The sequence below is a fragment of the Bidens hawaiensis genome, unplaced genomic scaffold (assembly GCF_021521415.1).
Source record: "Bidens hawaiensis isolate Kalapana, Puna unplaced genomic scaffold, B.hawaiensis_p1.1 tig00023071_1, whole genome shotgun sequence".
NCBI classification, from domain to species: Eukaryota; Viridiplantae; Streptophyta; class Magnoliopsida; order Asterales; family Asteraceae; genus Bidens; species Bidens hawaiensis.
The window spans coordinates 49,066-66,569 of NW_027493615.1; the positions used below are offsets into that span (position 1 = coordinate 49,066).

General features: G+C 35.7%; 1 protein-coding gene across 2 annotated transcripts; it reads right to left on the reverse strand.

Annotated features, from left to right (window-relative positions):
- Nucleotides 1–1,161: 1,161 nt before the first annotated feature.
- Nucleotides 1,162–9,264, reverse strand: LOC143566909 (protein GIGANTEA-like). Of its 2 annotated transcripts, none has more exons than XM_077053468.1 (15): nt 9,228–9,264; nt 8,446–8,614; nt 7,994–8,065; nt 7,723–7,777; nt 7,497–7,639; nt 7,152–7,408; nt 7,004–7,059; nt 6,666–6,912; nt 6,167–6,317; nt 5,872–6,081; nt 4,144–5,493; nt 3,993–4,061; nt 3,062–3,280; nt 2,368–2,460; nt 1,162–1,640 (listed from the first exon to the last, which is right to left on the reverse strand). In XM_077053468.1, exons 2-15 carry the CDS (start codon nt 8,530–8,532, stop codon nt 1,335–1,337), a joined length of 3,315 nt encoding a protein of 1,104 aa, XP_076909583.1. In that variant the 5' UTR covers nt 8,533–8,614; nt 9,228–9,264; the 3' UTR covers nt 1,162–1,334. The 2 variants fall into 2 exon arrangements, with proteins under 2 accessions (XP_076909583.1, XP_076909582.1); XM_077053467.1 differs by having other exon boundaries at nt 4,144–5,502.
- Between the last annotated feature and the right edge of the window lie 8,240 nt (nt 9,265–17,504).

Here is a 17,504-nt window from a genome sequence, read left to right on the forward strand (position 1 = left end):
GACTTCTTAGAAGTATGAACTGTCTTGAGCTCAAACAAGCTTGGGTCTAAGTTGAATCTCATTTAATAAATGAACTCGAGTCTAAGCTTTATGTCAATACATTATTTTAAACCGAATCCAAGAGAAACCGGTTACACTAGATCAATATTGTCCCTATTTGTTCACTAGAAGCCCGTGTTTATTTCTTTTGTCCAATTAAAGGCTTTCAAGGATCTCGCCCATCCTAGAGTTGCTCCTATCAAAATCAAAACTGGTTTAACAGGCCGTGTTCGAATCAACAAGTCGAGTTTACTTGTTGGCCTGTTTCTATAGTTTAAACATAGTTATTTTTAACATCTCTGTAGTTTTGGTAATAGATTTATAATTTAGTATTAAAATACAAAAATATGACACAATCGGATGATCTGGTCATGCGTGTGTGAACTCACGAATATTCCTGTCGTGTTTGAATTCATCATATGTTTATTATGACTTACAGGTCCATCTTGTTCATGTCAACCCACAAACCCCACCCGTCTAATTTGACGGAGTTGAAAACCGTCCATCTCAGGCATGTGGACATCGCATAGTACCAAATCAAAATAGTCTTTTGACCATTTTCTTTCCCTAACTAGACATAAAAGCGCTAGATGCATCGGAGCAATCTGTAGCTGCAAAGGGGCATGTGCACAATTCTTAACTTAAAAATGGAATTATGCACCTATCATAACAGAAAATCTGGGGTAAAATGCTCAACTTTGACACTATTAAAGCTAATCAAAGGTCACATGTCACTAGTCTTGGTAAATCAGTAGCTGAACATATTATTTGTGACAAAACAAACTAACATTGATACGTAAAAGGCTTAATAAACTTTTGGACGCATATCATAACAAAAAATCGGATCGTCATCTGGTGAGACACATGTTTTAGGTATACAGTCCATTGGTTGTTAAACTGAATCCGTAATCTTAAATTGGAGTAAAAGATGGTAGAGCAGAACTCTTAATAAAAGATTGGCGGGCCCGACCGGTTGAACAGGGAATCGGGAACTAAGGCGATCCGGTTTATTACAAAACATGAGCTTTCTAAACAATGTGCCTGATATACCGGCATGTCCCCCAAAGAAAGCATCTCTGTTACGCATTAACTATAAACTCTTTCTAGTAATCCGTTATTCAATTTGTCGAAAACTAATTATACATCAAATATTCAAATTACATCTCACCACTCCATACAAACACAAATCCTATTAATTCCTCTGTATTAACTTCTATATACAACAAAACATCATAACATGCGCGATCGGCATACGTTAAACAACATAAAACTTTAAACAAAATGACGGTTAGCGGTTAAATAGATATCGGGCACCCTAATTCCTTAGCAGCAATATTAAGGTATTGAATCGGCATCCCGGTTGCGATTCGGCTATGTGCCTCCCATGTTAAACACTTACTTACATCAGCTTCCCAATCCACAACATCTATGTTTAGGTACTGATAAGCGGGCCCGCATGCAGCGGTTAGGTTGGTTGGTGGTTGTTGTCCACTTGGGTTGACCAAGCCCACGTGCAAAATGGCTCGAAGGACTGAGGTGCTAAGGGCCCGGACATGTGCACTCGGGTGAGAAAGACACCGGACTGTAGCCGGTAACCGACACTGTTCAAACAAATATGAGATTAGTTGTATACATAATATGTCAATTTGCAGGCTTGTAAACGAACTGAAGGATCGCTTGGTGTTCGTTTGTTTAAATTTCACCAAACAAAGGACTGTACATGAACTAAACCAACAAGGTATATAGATGAATGAACATAACTACGCTAGGACCAATTAAAAAGTAAATGTGAAATCAATGTGTCGGGCCTAGAAAGCTATAAAACTAGACTGAATGTTATGGGTTTATAAAAAATAAATGTATGCATTAAAGAGCGAACTTAAACAAGCGTAAAGCCACGAACAAATTGAATGCATATGAACTAATACAGACGAATTCAAATGAATGAACATTCCCAAAGATAAATGAACGAACCAGACGTGTTCATGTTCGTTTGTTTAACTAAATGAACAAAAACTTCTGTTCATTTTCTTTCATTTATCAAGTAAACGAACATAAACGAACTTCCCTCCAAATGGTTCATGAACAGTTCACTGAGTGTTCAGTTCATTTTTAGCCTATCGATATAAATTCAATTTTGATTCGTTTGATTATGAATGGGTCAGCATTGTTTAATTTGAGGTCACAGTTTTGAATCGTGACAAAATTTACGCTGGATTAAGATTCGTGTGTTTAACATAGTTTTCGGGTTCGTTACAAAATTTCATATTCGCGCCGGGTTTGAACCAACCCACGAACCCGACCCATTTAACACTTCTAAATTGTTACCTTGAGAAGGTTTGAGAGGCCATCTGCAACTGCCATTCCAGATTCTCCCCATTCGAGAACGGGTTGCACCGCTCTAGCTGTAGCTTCCAAAAGCTGAAATAAGATATTTTCTAATTCAGTTAATCATTACTATGTAAATATGTTATATATACTTGGATATAGATACACGAATACAAGAAAAGAAAAGAAAAGAGTTGTAGTTGGATAGAGGCGGTAATGTCAACTCGTTTACTTATGAAAGGTTTGATTAGAGTTATGTTTTAGTAGGGTTTCAATCGGGTCGGGTTGCAGATTGAATTATTCAACCTGATCGCGACCCGTAGTTTTATGCATGTCAAAACGTCTCAAACGGGTTGGCAGGTCAAAACGCACACACTTAATCGGGTAACCTGAACACAACCCATATTTTATTCATGTCAAACGGGTTGGCAGGTCAAAACGCACACACTTAAAATCGTGTAACCACAACAGGACTGGTTTAACCCATTTATCTAAACATGTCAAACGGGTTGGACGGTAATAACCGATACCAAGTTGTAAATGTGTTAATCGAGTTGGTAGGTTATAAAAAATGGGTTAAACGGGTCGAAAACAGCTTAGTCGGTCAACCTGTTTAACTAAACGGGTTAAACAGGTCAACACAAACGCCTCTTAAATGATATGTAAAACAAAATGAAATTTAATAATATGATACCTCGAGTTGTGGTAGAGTACATGCTTCTCCATCAACAAGCATACCGTCTGTAGCACGAAGAAGTAGGTCTAATGCACTAGCCATTATTACTAACGACTCGGGTGTATTATGATTTCTCATTAACTCCACTATTAGTTTAATTATTCGCTGGTTAATTCTCCACATCTTTTGAACAAGATCATCATCTTTTGCAATCCAAGGCTGCAATTCTCTCTCAGCCTAAGAAAATCAACAGTAGAATGGGTGAAATAGGAAAAGTTAACGTAGAATGACGTGTCAAACAGGAAACCCAAAGTGTAGCTTCAATGCATAAGGTAGCAAAACCTCCTAAATCATTTTATTGAAAAACTATAACTATTGAAATAATACAAGTTTTGTAATCATTCTGACAAAGTATGTACTTATTAAAAGATAAGAGTTAATTACTGGGATGGTCCCTGTGGTTTGCCTAAATTGCAGCTTGGTCCTTAAGTTTGAGAAATTACAGGCATTCTCCCCATTGTTTCTAAAATGTAACACGGACAGTCCTTGGAATAGATGGCCACTGGGTTTTTTAGTTAAGTGCATGTAAAATGACTAAAATACCCTACGTTTTTCCAGTATAAGTTTTTTTGTCTTTTAGTATCAAGGGTAATTTTGGCATTGCACACACACTTATCTAGAAAAACTAACGCCCACCTATTCCAAGGACCAGCCGTGCTACGTTTAAGAAACAATGGGAAGCATATATGTAATTTCTCAAACTTAAGGACTAAGCTTGCAATTTGCAAACCACAGGGACCATTTCAGAAATTAACTCTGAAAGAGATGGAGAAAACGTGTTTCAGTCAACCAAAAACGTATAAAAAATTGACTGCTTGACCCGTTAACCAACCCAACCGGACCCATTTGCCACAACTGTTTAGATCATCAGTTTAAATGAAACTTGGACCTGAAGTACAACCGCAGTTGCAGCTTTTGTTGGCGATGCTGACACCACATTGCATAGAGCATCAACCACCTGCATGGTTTCAAAAGTGGATGTTTAAATTTATATTCAAAAATGATTATTAAACGATTGAAAATGATAAACAAATAATTACCTGTCTCCATCCTTGTTGTGCAGAAGTACTTTCAGCACAAACTTGTGTTTCAGGCGAAGCAATCAACTTATGCCAAAGTAACGAAACAACCGAAAAACACAGCTCTTGTTTTTCTGTCAAAACCGAACTTAATAACATCCGTGCACTGTAATTAAACCCAGCATGCCGATCCACCGTAAGAAAATTCACCAGCTCAGAAGCATTAAACGGGAAACTAAGTATTGTTGATGACTGGACATTTATACCCTTATTTTGTCTTTTACCATTAGGGCACACAATAGCATCTTTCCAGATCGGTGCATGTAACAAATAAGCTTCACGAGGCTCAGCTTTGTTAACAATTGATGCAACGGTTTTACTGTGGATATCGATTAAGTTGTAAAGTGAAGATGCTGTAGAATGAATTGTTTTATCCCACTTGCACCTAATTAAAACCAGAAGTGCACGCATACACGCTTTTGATTGTCTAAAAAGCTCAGAAATGTGAGCTGCTACCATGGCAGCTGCCACTATTTCAGTTGAACTGCAACTCCATGATGTACCAACAGAAGACGGTTTTAAGGAAAACAGTGCTTCTAGAATAGTCAACACTCTACGTGTATGACTAACCGCCGAGTCAACACTGGTTTGGAAATCGTTAAAAAATTCAACTTGTTTTTCATCGGCTGTGTTTGAACGGTTACCGACTTTTGAAATCAACGGGAAGATTTGTAGCTCACACGCGAGAGCACAAACTGCAGCCAGAACGTACGAGTCAAAAGCCGAAAGTGGTCCTTGTTTTTTCACTTTTTTACTATTAGTCCCTGAACTTTCATTATTTTCATCACGGGCGCGTTTACCCGTATGTGGTTGTGCTTCGTGAGAAACACAAACAGTTAACACAACGAAAAGAAGCCGAGAAGCGAGCTCCACGGTGGCACAAGATTCCAAGAATAACGAGTGGACCATTGTTCGAAGCTCAGCGACTGTTATATTCTTGGAAGCGGGCCCGAAAACATGTTTTGTTTGGTCAACTGATGACTCAGTGGGAAATGTTCGGTGAAGGATTGTTTCGACGGTTGCAACGAATATTTTCATGAGACAAGATTCAGATGGGCTGCCACGTGGCAGATATTCAAGAACTTTTAGAAGAGGTATGTATAGGTTCCATGATAAGACAGGCGGTTGTAATGGGGCTGAAACAATAATTTCTGGGAGATCGATGATCGACGAACTTAAAGGGATTAAACCGTAAGCAGCTTCCCAGATGGTGCATATTCTCCATTCGACTTCGGGTCCGTGTGCACAGAGCAGTGATGCAATACCTTGTGCTGTTGCTTCAATTGTTGCTTCTGTTGTTGATATTTCTCTCTGTGAAAACTGAAATTCAGTATGTTGATATATATTTAAAGAAAGTAATCTCAAGCATCAAGGTTAGAAAGGTAATTAGTTATTTAGTCGGTATGCCTTGGGTTAACTTAACTTGAAACAACTTTTGTCTAAAATAGTGTCACATATGATCACAAGATTTTATAGTTTCAATTATCAATTTTTCTTATTTCATGATGTACGAGGTTTTATGCTTGATATAACCATCAAAATTACCACATAAAAGAAAAGAAAGATTGATTTAAGGTAACCAACTTTTTAGGTTTAACAATTTTGATGTTTTTTTTTGCCGAAACGAAATTTGGTTGACTTTCAACTTGACCCATTTGGCTTGTTTCCTTTTAACATTGAAGGGTGTACCTGCTTTTTATGTTTAGATATGCAACCACTTAGAGGCTCGTGCTGAGTTTCAACTCCTTCAACTTGTGAAACAGGAGGGAAAAGCAAAGCAGGTTGGGATAATATCCGAAAAAGTAAAGCAGCTGCAGAATCTGCTGCAATGCCAGCTCGCATCGACATTGCTGTTCCAATTGCACGCAAGAAGTGCAAATGCATCCAATTTCTTGGAAGCTGAAACAGTTAATAAATCATTATGGATGTGTACGCAAACACACACGCTTACATGTATGTGTGTGAAATTTCATAATTAACTTACCCTCATGCCTGATGCATAGTCTTCAGCAGCTCTAAGGAGCTCTACTAGTTGAACAGCAGCATCAAGAGCATCTGGGGCCCACGATGGTGGCGCTTCTAGAAGTCCAAGAAGAACTCTTTGGGTAGCACTTGGACTAGCAATTGCATAATACCTAAAAAAAGAAAACCAATAACATTTCAAATGTTCCTTTTATTAATCTTCCATGCAAAAACTAGAAGATTAATACCATCAAAAACCAACAAATTTCTCATTCTTCATGAAAAAGTCCCTCAACCAAATTCTTCACCTATTAAATTCCACAAACTTGTGAAATTGATGGTAAATGCAGGTTACTTGCATGGTTAGAACATACAAAATGCCACATAAGCAATTTTTGCTGACATGGACTTTAATATGTCATAATTAGATTGGGTGACTTTTACATGCAAGCATGAGAAAAATATTAGTTTTTTTAGTGAAATCATATATTAATCCAAAATTATACTACTATTAGTGTAACCTGTGAAATAATCTTGCATATGGTTCTAGAGCCGGAAGGCCTGCAACAAGATGTTCATCCATAGATGTTGTTGGTGGAGGAAGTAAAAGAGCAGGAACTGCAGCTGCAGTTAAAGTAGCAGTTTCGTAACGAGCCACTTCTTCATCACAAACACTCAGAATTACACCAGCGCCATTAGCAACAGCCCACCTAGGAGTTGATGGAATTAACTGTGGGTGCTTTCCAGATCCCCGAGAAGATGCCATTACTGAATATAATATAAATTCAACTTGTTTTACTTCCATTAATATGTAACCAAAAAAAAATAAAAAAATCAAATGTTTCAACTATAGGCTTACCAACAGAAGGTGGTTTGAGTTCCCCTGCAGCATATTTTCCCATTACACCACCACACCTATGAGTACATAAACGTTTAATTTTAGTTTCTTGATCAGTTTACATATTATACAATCACATAGCTATAAATAAAGATGAAATATGACTTACCAGCGAAAGTAATCACTTCTGATACCTAAAGGAGCAGCTAACAAGATATCAGTAATCCATGGAGACAATGGTCTCGAAGGTTTGACCTCATTCTGCCCAGCCGGAGAAGAAGTTTGACCATCGGGAGCTTTACTTGTTGAAGCTTGACTTCCACTTATGCTTCTATCTTGATCAACTTTAAAAATCGGGCGGTTGTAATGAGTCAAGATTCTCAAAATCTCTCCACATGCCAGGGCCCACTGCTCAGAATACTCATTCTGCATTTCAAGAACATTGGATGTTTTCATTTTTTTAAAACATTCACCATACGGTTGACTAAGTTATAAATAGTATGTGTTTTCTTACATCATTGTTTGGGCAGACTAGTGAAATGAAGGAAGCAAATGGGGGAGTGTTTTTATCATACTCCATTGTACCATCAATGATACATGAAATTATTGGAAGAATTACAGTATGCCCGTGTTCTGGATGATGAAGGACGAATGTTGCTGAAAATTTTAGTTTTGATTAGACAATATATCAACATGGAATGCCAAAAAAAGTGATTTTAATTAAATACGAAATACAGTACCTAAGACGTCATCAAACAGGCGTTTTTCCTGAGAAGGATATTGATGGCGAACCAGCTGCAAAATACATATATATATAAATATATATATATATCAAAGTGAGGATGACTGTAATATATTATATGTAATTATGTATGTATGTGTGTACATATATACATGTACATGAATATGTGTATATATACGTGTGTGTGCATGTATATATAACTGTAAAATAACTACCACAGTATTAGTAGGAAAAAACAGGGTTAACTTGTAAAGTACAAAAGAAATTACCTCAGCTATATCTTCAGGAAATTGTTCTGATGTGAATTGACCAAAGTAATCAACATATGCAGTAATTTGAGCCTGATTTAGAAAGAAGATGAACTGTAAAATCAATATTACATGTGTAGTACAAGCGTAAAGCTTATTTGTCCTTCTAGCGTATATGTATAATGCATAATGTATATTCCACATGGAATGATGTGACATTTGATAATTGAAGTATAAATATAAATAAAAGATCATTTTTCTAACATGTAAAGATATTTATCCTTTTAGCCCTTTTCACATAAGAATGTTTTGCATATGTCGCATCTAAAGGATGTGGCAGCCAGCATGGTATCAACCAGTGCCACATCAGCAACTTCACAAGTAAAATCAGTTAATATGTTCATATGGTATGCGTTTATGACCCTCTAAACGGATTTACGACTACAAAATACAACAAGAAACATAGATCATACCTTATGCTGCTGAGCATCTAGTGGTGGAGGCCAAAACAATGATGAGAATCGCAGACCATCTGTCCACTTGGCAGATGCATCAGCCATGTTTGATGTCTAGATCACCCCTTCCTTTTTGCTGATACTGACAGATGATTTTGATAACTGCAAACCTCAATCTTGTGTTTTGCTACCAATCAAGATTGAAAATATTGTAATTCAGCATTCTATACACTAGCCAGTATTTCCTACTATTACCACAGGTTTATCGGGTAAGAAAGTCTCCTTGTAAATACAAGAAAAGGCATAACGAAAAGAATAACGGAAATAAAATAAGGCAGGATAAGTGTTAAATTGTAACATTCAGCCTCTCATACCAACTGACCGACGTGCGATTTGCCTATGTGCCACATAACATTCTACATCCTAATGAATCAAGTAAATGAGTAGGTAAGATCATGCCATGTGCCGTACCGGTATCATTAGGATAATTAGGTATTCAATCAAATTAGGAAAAATTCGGCAATTCAGAAGAAACACTAAACAGACATATTTGTGGAAGTATAATAATAAAAAAAAAAAAAAAAAAAAAAAAATCCAATAATAAAAACTAAGTAAACATCTGAATTTAGCTGAATAGAAGAATATGATCAGATAAAAACCTAAAACATACAGGAATTAATTACCTAATTAAAACTGTAATCAAGTAATCATAGGCTTATTAATATCAAACAAGCTAAAATTATCTTCAATAATAAAGTTAGAACACCTAAGTGTGTATATACATATGAAATTACGTATACCTGGTGTACGTATAGTTCAGCGAAGAGATCTGGAAGAGAGAATCGATTGAAGAAAACTGATTAAATGTTTGTTAGTTTTAGAGAGAGAAAGTTAGTTTTAGTTTTAGAGAGAGAAAGAGGAGATCTTTAGCTGTGATGTGTGTGGACTTAAAAAAATCTAAGCATTTGCCTTCGTGGCTATGATATTTTCCTTTAACCTTATATGCTCTTCTCATCTTGCTGCCAAATACCCATTATACCCCTCACTTCACGTTTGGTGCTTCTTAAACAGTCAGGCTATCCCATCAACAATCTCACAATCTCAATCTCACATTATAAATTTAATTTCTCTATTTTCAATCTACAAAATTTAACCCACTCCAATCTTTTACTCCCATTAACAACCCAATCCCATCCTTTTTTTTATTAAATAAATTCAATTTATAATTAGTTTTGATTAACTATATAAATATAATTAAGTAATTATATTTTTTTTTAAATATAAAAAACTTTAAATATATATATTAATCAAACACATTTTATAAAATAGATAAAATAAGTTACAATAGTAGCATGAAATACAAAATTACACATATTAATGATACAAAACTACATACTTATTCATCAACACCAAATTTCTGCCATATATGCTCAATCAGATCGTTTTTTAGAATGTTATGAGCTTCTCTATTACGAAGTTGTGCCCTATTCGTAATATAAATGGATAGGCTTGCAATTCGTTCAGTAGAGTATTGAAAGAGTGGTTCATCATCTTCACTAGAACTCCTTCGTTGTCGGTTTGTAGGCTTATCATTAAGAATGGTTTGCGCATTCGAAATCTACGCCGAAATGTGTCTTCACCATATGTTGGGCTGTCAACAAAGTAGTCTTTCATCAAACGTTCCTCTCCATGCCCGCGTTCACGATCACAATACCTTCTTCTTGATCTAGGAGGATGATCTCCTATGATCATATTTGGCATGCTTATAATAAATTCTGTAATTATGTAATCAAGTTGCCGATTTTGCTCAGCAACCCTAGCTTCCCATTCATCAAATTCATTTGAGTTAGATGAATCGGAACTCTCCGATTGGTAATCATTCAGAGACATTTTCCAAATACTTAAGAAAGGAAGAGTTATTATTGGATAATACTCTGTCAATGTTATACTCTCATTTATATAGAATAATATTAACCTGATATTGGTAGATTATTTATCTAAACAAAATCTAAGCATCCAGTAACATGGTAACACGTGGAAACAAATATAATGTTTGGATATCTAGTTCATAACGCCATATTATGTTATCTAAACAAAATCCAAGAAATGAGTAAAACAGCGACACGTGGCAACAAAGATAATGTTGGATATGTAGTTGATAATGTCAGATTATTTTATCTAAACAAAATCAAAGCAATGAGTAAAATGGTGACATGTGGCAGCGAATATAATGTTGGATATGTAATTGATAATGCCATATTATTTTATCTAAACAAAATCCAAGCAATGAGTAAAACCGTGACATGTGGCAACGAAGATAATGTTGGATATGTAGTTGATAATGCTAGATTATCTTATATATACAAAAAACTAAACATCCAGTAAAACGAAGATAATGTTGGATATATAGTACATATGCATTACAAACTAGTGAAATAGATTACATATGAAACATATTACATGCATAAAGTAAAACACACATACATAAAAACCAAATATATTACAGATGCATAACAAACCAACTAAAATTAAAACACACGGTGAACCGGATTTAATTAGACGAACCCATAGAGCTTCCTCATCAGATGACTGTAAGGCCCCGTTACCGGAAGCCCTACTTTCGCGTCGGATTTACTCATAAACACAGTTCTTCAAATCAGAGTTTATTAAAACTTTTCGCGGAATATAAAACATCAATCATTTGTTACAAATCATTCAATCTTTTCTTTGATACCATAACACAAAACTTTATATTTAAAACATCTTTACTTCTTTCTTCAGATGCCAGCCGTTCAATCCATGCCGTGTGTCATCCTCATGCTAACTCTATAATCAGCTCACCTGCGTGCATACTAAAAGTCAGCTACGCTGAGTGAGTTCTAGTTAATCAAGCAACTTATCATACAACCACTTCATACAATATATATATACGTATCCGAAGACACATAGTCCACTGTCTAACATGCCACTGTTTAACCACTTAATTACCCCTACAGCTTAGCCACTTAATTACAACGGCACGTATAGGCTTTCCCTATCACGCACTCACGCTATGCCACTTAATAACGAAGGCACGTATAGGCTTTCCCTATCACGCACTCACGCTATGCCACTTAATAGCGAAGGCACGTATAGGCTTTCCCTATCACGCACTCACGCTATGCCACTTAATAACGAAGGCACGTATAGGCTTTCCCTATCACGCACTCACGCTATGCCACTTAATAGCGAAGGCACGTATAGGCTTTCCCTATCACGCACTCACGCTATGCCACTTAATAACGAAGGCACGTATAGGCTTTCCCTATCACGCACTCACGCTATGCCACTAACACCCTTACTAGACTCCTGCTACCTCTAACACACTCTACCTCAACCTGCCTTGGTCACACTCATATTAGTTTAGTATTTACGTAGTGAACAAGTCACATCACATCATTCATACACACTATCAACCACTTGGCAATCGCTATCCTTGGCGATACGTGCAATATCCGAAGATCGTTCACGTACCGACAAGCATTATAAATATATACCTCATATAACATCTATAGCATACACTTACCACTTAAAGTAAGTGGATTCACACTTCACATCGAGTATGCACACAGCCCCGAAAACATAACAAGGAAATGGGGCTAGAAACTCACCTGAATACGGTTACGCTCTCCGTTGATTGAAATTCCTTTCTTTAACTGGGCTCGGCTAACTGTATAATATTTACACATATCAATTAACTACTACTACTCGTTTTCGATAACTGCCTTAACACATTTTCCATTAGGTTTTTAATTCATTTTATAAACGAACTTCGCTTCAGGCGAAGTTAAACCTTAGGCGAACTCGGAAACAGCTTGGTTCTGGCTTGATTCGATCGAATAGGAACACGTTCGATCGAATAGGAACACGTTCGATCGAATAGGAACACGTTCGATCAAACAGGAACACGTTCGATCGAATAGGAACACGTTCGATCGAATACAACACTCATTCGATCGAATACAAAACTCATTCGATCGAATGAGTTGGAGACTATTCGGTTGCTTCCCTATTCGGTCGACTGGACTTGTTCGATCTACGCATTCGATCGAATGGACTGATTCGATCGACTGGTTCGATCGAATGAGTCTGATTCGACTCCTTCAAGCTGGGCGACGGAGAAACCCACGGGTTTTCCAGATTTTCCAGATTTTTGACCCAAAATCGAAGTTTTTGACATGGAAATGCTCGGGATTGAAAGGGCTATCGATTCCTTGTACTTTTAAACACAAAAGCTTGCATTTTGACATCAAAACAAGGCGGTTTTTGACCCGAAAACTCAAGTTACGAAAATAGGGAGTTTTTGCTCGATTTGAGCTCGAAAATGGTTATGAAAACGGATGATTTTCGAGAGGGACTTACCAAAAACGATTAGGAACTAGATTGTGGACTCGGATTTGTGATTTGAGAACTTTCTCTCTCTAGCTTCTCTCTCTAGAAATGAGAGTGTTTGGGTGGGTGTAAGTGAAGGAAGATGGTGAAAATGGTGGAAGTGTCAAGAACTTTCGTTTATATACTACGGGTTTGGTTAGGCTCGGGTTGGCTTCCTACGGGTCGAGACAGGCCGAGTTCATAAAATAACTAAGCCCAAGACCCGTTCCTTACTCGACATTAAATAACTAAAACGTGAAATTACTAAACATAACTTTCTTTTATTTATCAATATAAAAATTTCGGGATGTTACAATGACGCTTCATCATTTCTTCTTCAGGCGACAACAACGACTTTTGCAACAGTGCTGTCAACTGCATATGTTGCATTTCCTCCCGCTTCCATTCCATTTCCTCCTGCTTCTTTTCTATTTGCTCTCGCTTCCTTTCTTCCTTTTCTTTTTCAAACTCGAGTCTTTTTTTCATGAGTTCAATTTCATCATTTCTAGTAAGGTTCAATACACGAAGTTGTTCAGTAAACTCCTCAGAAACCTTACCTTTTCCTTTTGCTTTTCTTTTGGCCGCATCTCTACCTGTTGGACGCTGAATTTTTGAACCACCACTAGTTGGTGTGTCTGGGTTGGAATTGACATAGTCCCCTTCTTCGGTTGTCCTTGTTCTTTTTGTGCTTTTAGAGCTTTCTTCATCACCCACTTCACATTCAGGACAGGAACGTGTTGCATCATGGTTAATCTGTAGATCCCACCTAGGGTGCTTACACATAACTTCATTAAAAACGACAATGTCGTTAATCTTTCCCCCATCTTGCTCGTAAATTTTATGAGCATTATTCTCAATTTCTTTCATGCCCATTCCACTTCTTCTTGCACGATATGTTGCCCTGTACGCACCAACCCATATACTCCCATTTTCGCTAAGTCGGCTAAAACGACCGTTTAATTGATTTGCATTCCTTATACCAAGCTTCTCTGGATTTTCTTCTCGAGCTGCATCGTACAATTTCCTTATTGCATCGTACAACTAAGTAAGACTGTGTTTTTAGATTTTTTAAAAAAGTCAAATATAATAAGTTATAAAACAAAAACCAAAATATATATATAAATAATTGTTATGAATTAAAAAGGAAAAATCAAAATAAAAAGTAATCAATGGAAATGTGACATGTGTGAATGAGACAAACAAATTGGGTTTGCAATCTGGTTTGCCATTCCGATCGAGATTGCCCCTTTACACCTTTTTTTCTTTTTCTTTTATTTTCAAAATCTCAAGATTACAATCTTAAAAATGCCAATGGTTGTAGTCTTACTACTACTTTGTTGTTATTTCTTTGGGTGAATTTGGAATTGTAATGTAAAAGTATGTGGTATGTGTTATGCAAAGGTTTTTTTAAGCAAAGAAGAAGCTACTTTATCTTCTAGTTTAGAATTGTAATTTAATCAAAAAAATAAAGTTTAGAATAAACAAAATATAAGGTTTGAACAAACGTAGTTTTTCTTATAAAATAATAAGAAAAACTAAATAAAATTTTTACTAAAAACTCTTTTGATTAATGTAATGACACTAAAACATGTTATTATGCTAGTGCAGTGTTTAAAAACCGGTTCATACCCGCCGGTTGAACCGTTAATATTGGGTTTCGCATATCGGGCCAGTATTTGAGTCCGGTTTAGAGGGTTTGTTAGAGCATCGAACTGGTGGTTTTTTTTTTCAAAAATACCGGGTTAAACCGGCATACCGGTTTTAACTCAAGACATTTTTGATATTTACGTCCCATATTTTTGTAAAACTACTTTTAAGCTAGCGATTAACATTAAAACGAGTTTACTTTTTGGATTATTTTTTGAAATTGAGAGTTTTTGTATTATTTTTAAATTTTTATTATGGTCTTATGGATTGACTTTTGAATTACATTTTGTTATGGAATCATATGTTTTTGAGTAACTTTTTTAGTTAAAGTTGCATTTATATAAAGTTACAATGTAAACTGTTCGACCTAGTTGAGCTTGCCGGTATTACCCGGTTCAACCGGTTGTACCATTTTTAACCCAGTCCGATACGAGTTAATAACCGGTTTTTAAACCATTGTGCCAGTAGTAATTGAGTAAATAAAATGGTTCAATTATTTTGAAGCTTTAATTATATTAAACACTAATGCGTGTACATGATGATCTAACAAACGAAAAAAGTTTCCAAGTGAAGTATTTGATTGGATTCAGCTTGGGTGTTTGACTTTTTTTTTCTTAGTGCCAAAACCCCTTTTTAAGTGGAACACAAAACCATGTATTATTAGCCAATGGCTAATGCGTTGACTTATTATTAAACACTACAATTTTGACCAAAATTCTTTCAACTCATAGTGGAAAAGCTTTGTCGTTGAAAGCAACCTTAATACCATTTAGTGGCCATTTCATTGCGTAGGTAATATGATATTAAGCAATTAAATGTGTGGTACCTGCATAATTCCCTAAGGCTAGATGCATATAATAATAACATATTTTTTATGTTAGTTTTTATTGTAATTGGTTAAATTTTCATATAAGAAAAAAAAATTAGTTTTTATCTTAGAGATAACGACGACTCTAGACTTGACTAAACTTGAGTTTAGCTCTTACAACTTAAGAAAACTTAAAGTTGAGTTTGACTTGTTTTGAGACCTATATAAGGCCAGAGCTCCATCCACGTAGTTTTATAAGCTTGAAATCACGTTGTTTAAATACATTTATGTATGTATATGCTTATCGTTAGCAAGGGATGGTTTAGACGATAAGTCAATTTAGTGCGATATATACACATGTGTATTTAATATTTAAAAAAACAATTTGACGTTGTAATCTAAAATACACATGTTTAGGTTATATGCATTTTTGTGTAACTTATATATAATTGGTACTGTTTGTTAGATGCTTTTGTGTACACGTAACACCCCCAAAATATTATATGCTATCAAACGTAAGCATTTACACATATGATGTGTTATATGGCAAAATGTTGATAACTAAGAAATTTAACTTAGTTAACTAGATTAAAGTGTAAGGTTGTAAAAAGGGGTTAAATGTGGTCTTTAAAATACTTAATTAAAGTATAAGGGATAGATATGTACAAAAACAAACTAGGCATGATAAAACATAAAATTGAGAGACACACATGTGTGGTGTTCAACATCAAGAAGATAGAAAGAATGGAAAACCTCTTTTTCATCGTAATTGATAATAGCGGGGAAAGATGACAAGTTGATTACTTGCAGTTAGTGAATGGATTGTAATCATATGATGAAAATTGATAGTACATAAGTGATTAAATTCATCTTAAATGTTGAAATTGTGAAGTAATTGGCACAAATCATTTTTTTGTTAGTGGTCAAGTGGGTTTTAATCTTAAGGTGAAGAACCTCAATTTCATGAGCAATAGACAGTGAATTGGCTTGAGTGAATTGGCTTTTACATGTAAATGGATTATTTGTGAGATTTTAATGAAATTAGGATTATATGAAGTGGTAGAAAATTATGAAATTCAAAACATATAGCTTAGGAATCATGCCTATAAGGTGTGATGAAATATTTGAATGAGAAATATGATGTCTAACATGCCACAAAAATGTTTACATGAACTCTTTTGATAGTGTGGCACATGTTAATGAATATGGTATGAAAAAAACGTATCCTAATGAGTAACCAGGTTGAGATTTGTAGGAAATCTGAAAGATCGAACCGGAAGGGACGCGCGACAAAAAGGAAAGCTTTAAGGTACGCGACTAGTTGTTGTGCTTTTATTATGTTAAAAATTTATGTTGATTTAGCTAGCTCGACATAATGATTGATATTATTTAGCCTAATCAATAAAATTTTTTTTTCATGTTTTAAATAAAGTACTTGTCAAAATCGACGTGTAAATAACTTATGAAGTCATAGAGATGAAGGTGACGTCCTAAGTATATAAAACATGACTATGACCATGAAGGAATTGGATTATAGTGTTGGATTCTTTCGCAAGTGATAAACATCACAAGAGTGAATCAAACGGGTCGCCAATGATCTATATATGGCCGAGACCAACATTGACATCTAAATCAAGGTAAAAACGAAAATGACGTCGTAGAGGCCGAGGTGGGATCATATACAACCATAAGGTAGATTATGGTGAGAGAAAATAAGAGTTTTTCGTTAGAAACTAATAGACAATTCATTCATATGTACAAAACCCTAACGGGTCATTAATTCGATTTAAAGACGAGGGTTAAAAACGGATGGAAAACAAGAACTCGTAATCTGGGTGTCGAATTATGATGAATTATGATAACAAAATGAACCCCTAATGATATCACGGGGTTTGGATATGGTTTAAGGTCTTAAAACTGAAAAATGACATTTTGGAGTGAAGGCATGAAACTGCAGCTAGGGTTCAAACTCCCTGTGAAAAAGAGTCATCACGCTACGTGACTTCTTAAGGCCAACTAACCAACGTCACACTACACGGCGGAGAGGAATTGTTTTTATAAATTATCATTTTTGTATTTCGGTTTTCAATGATTCTTTTATACGTTTAAGCTACTAAATATTTATTGGTGGTAACAATCATGTAACTAAATGCTTACGGTACCAGAAGAAGATCAAGTTCTGATGGGAACTAAACACAAGACTCGTCTTTGT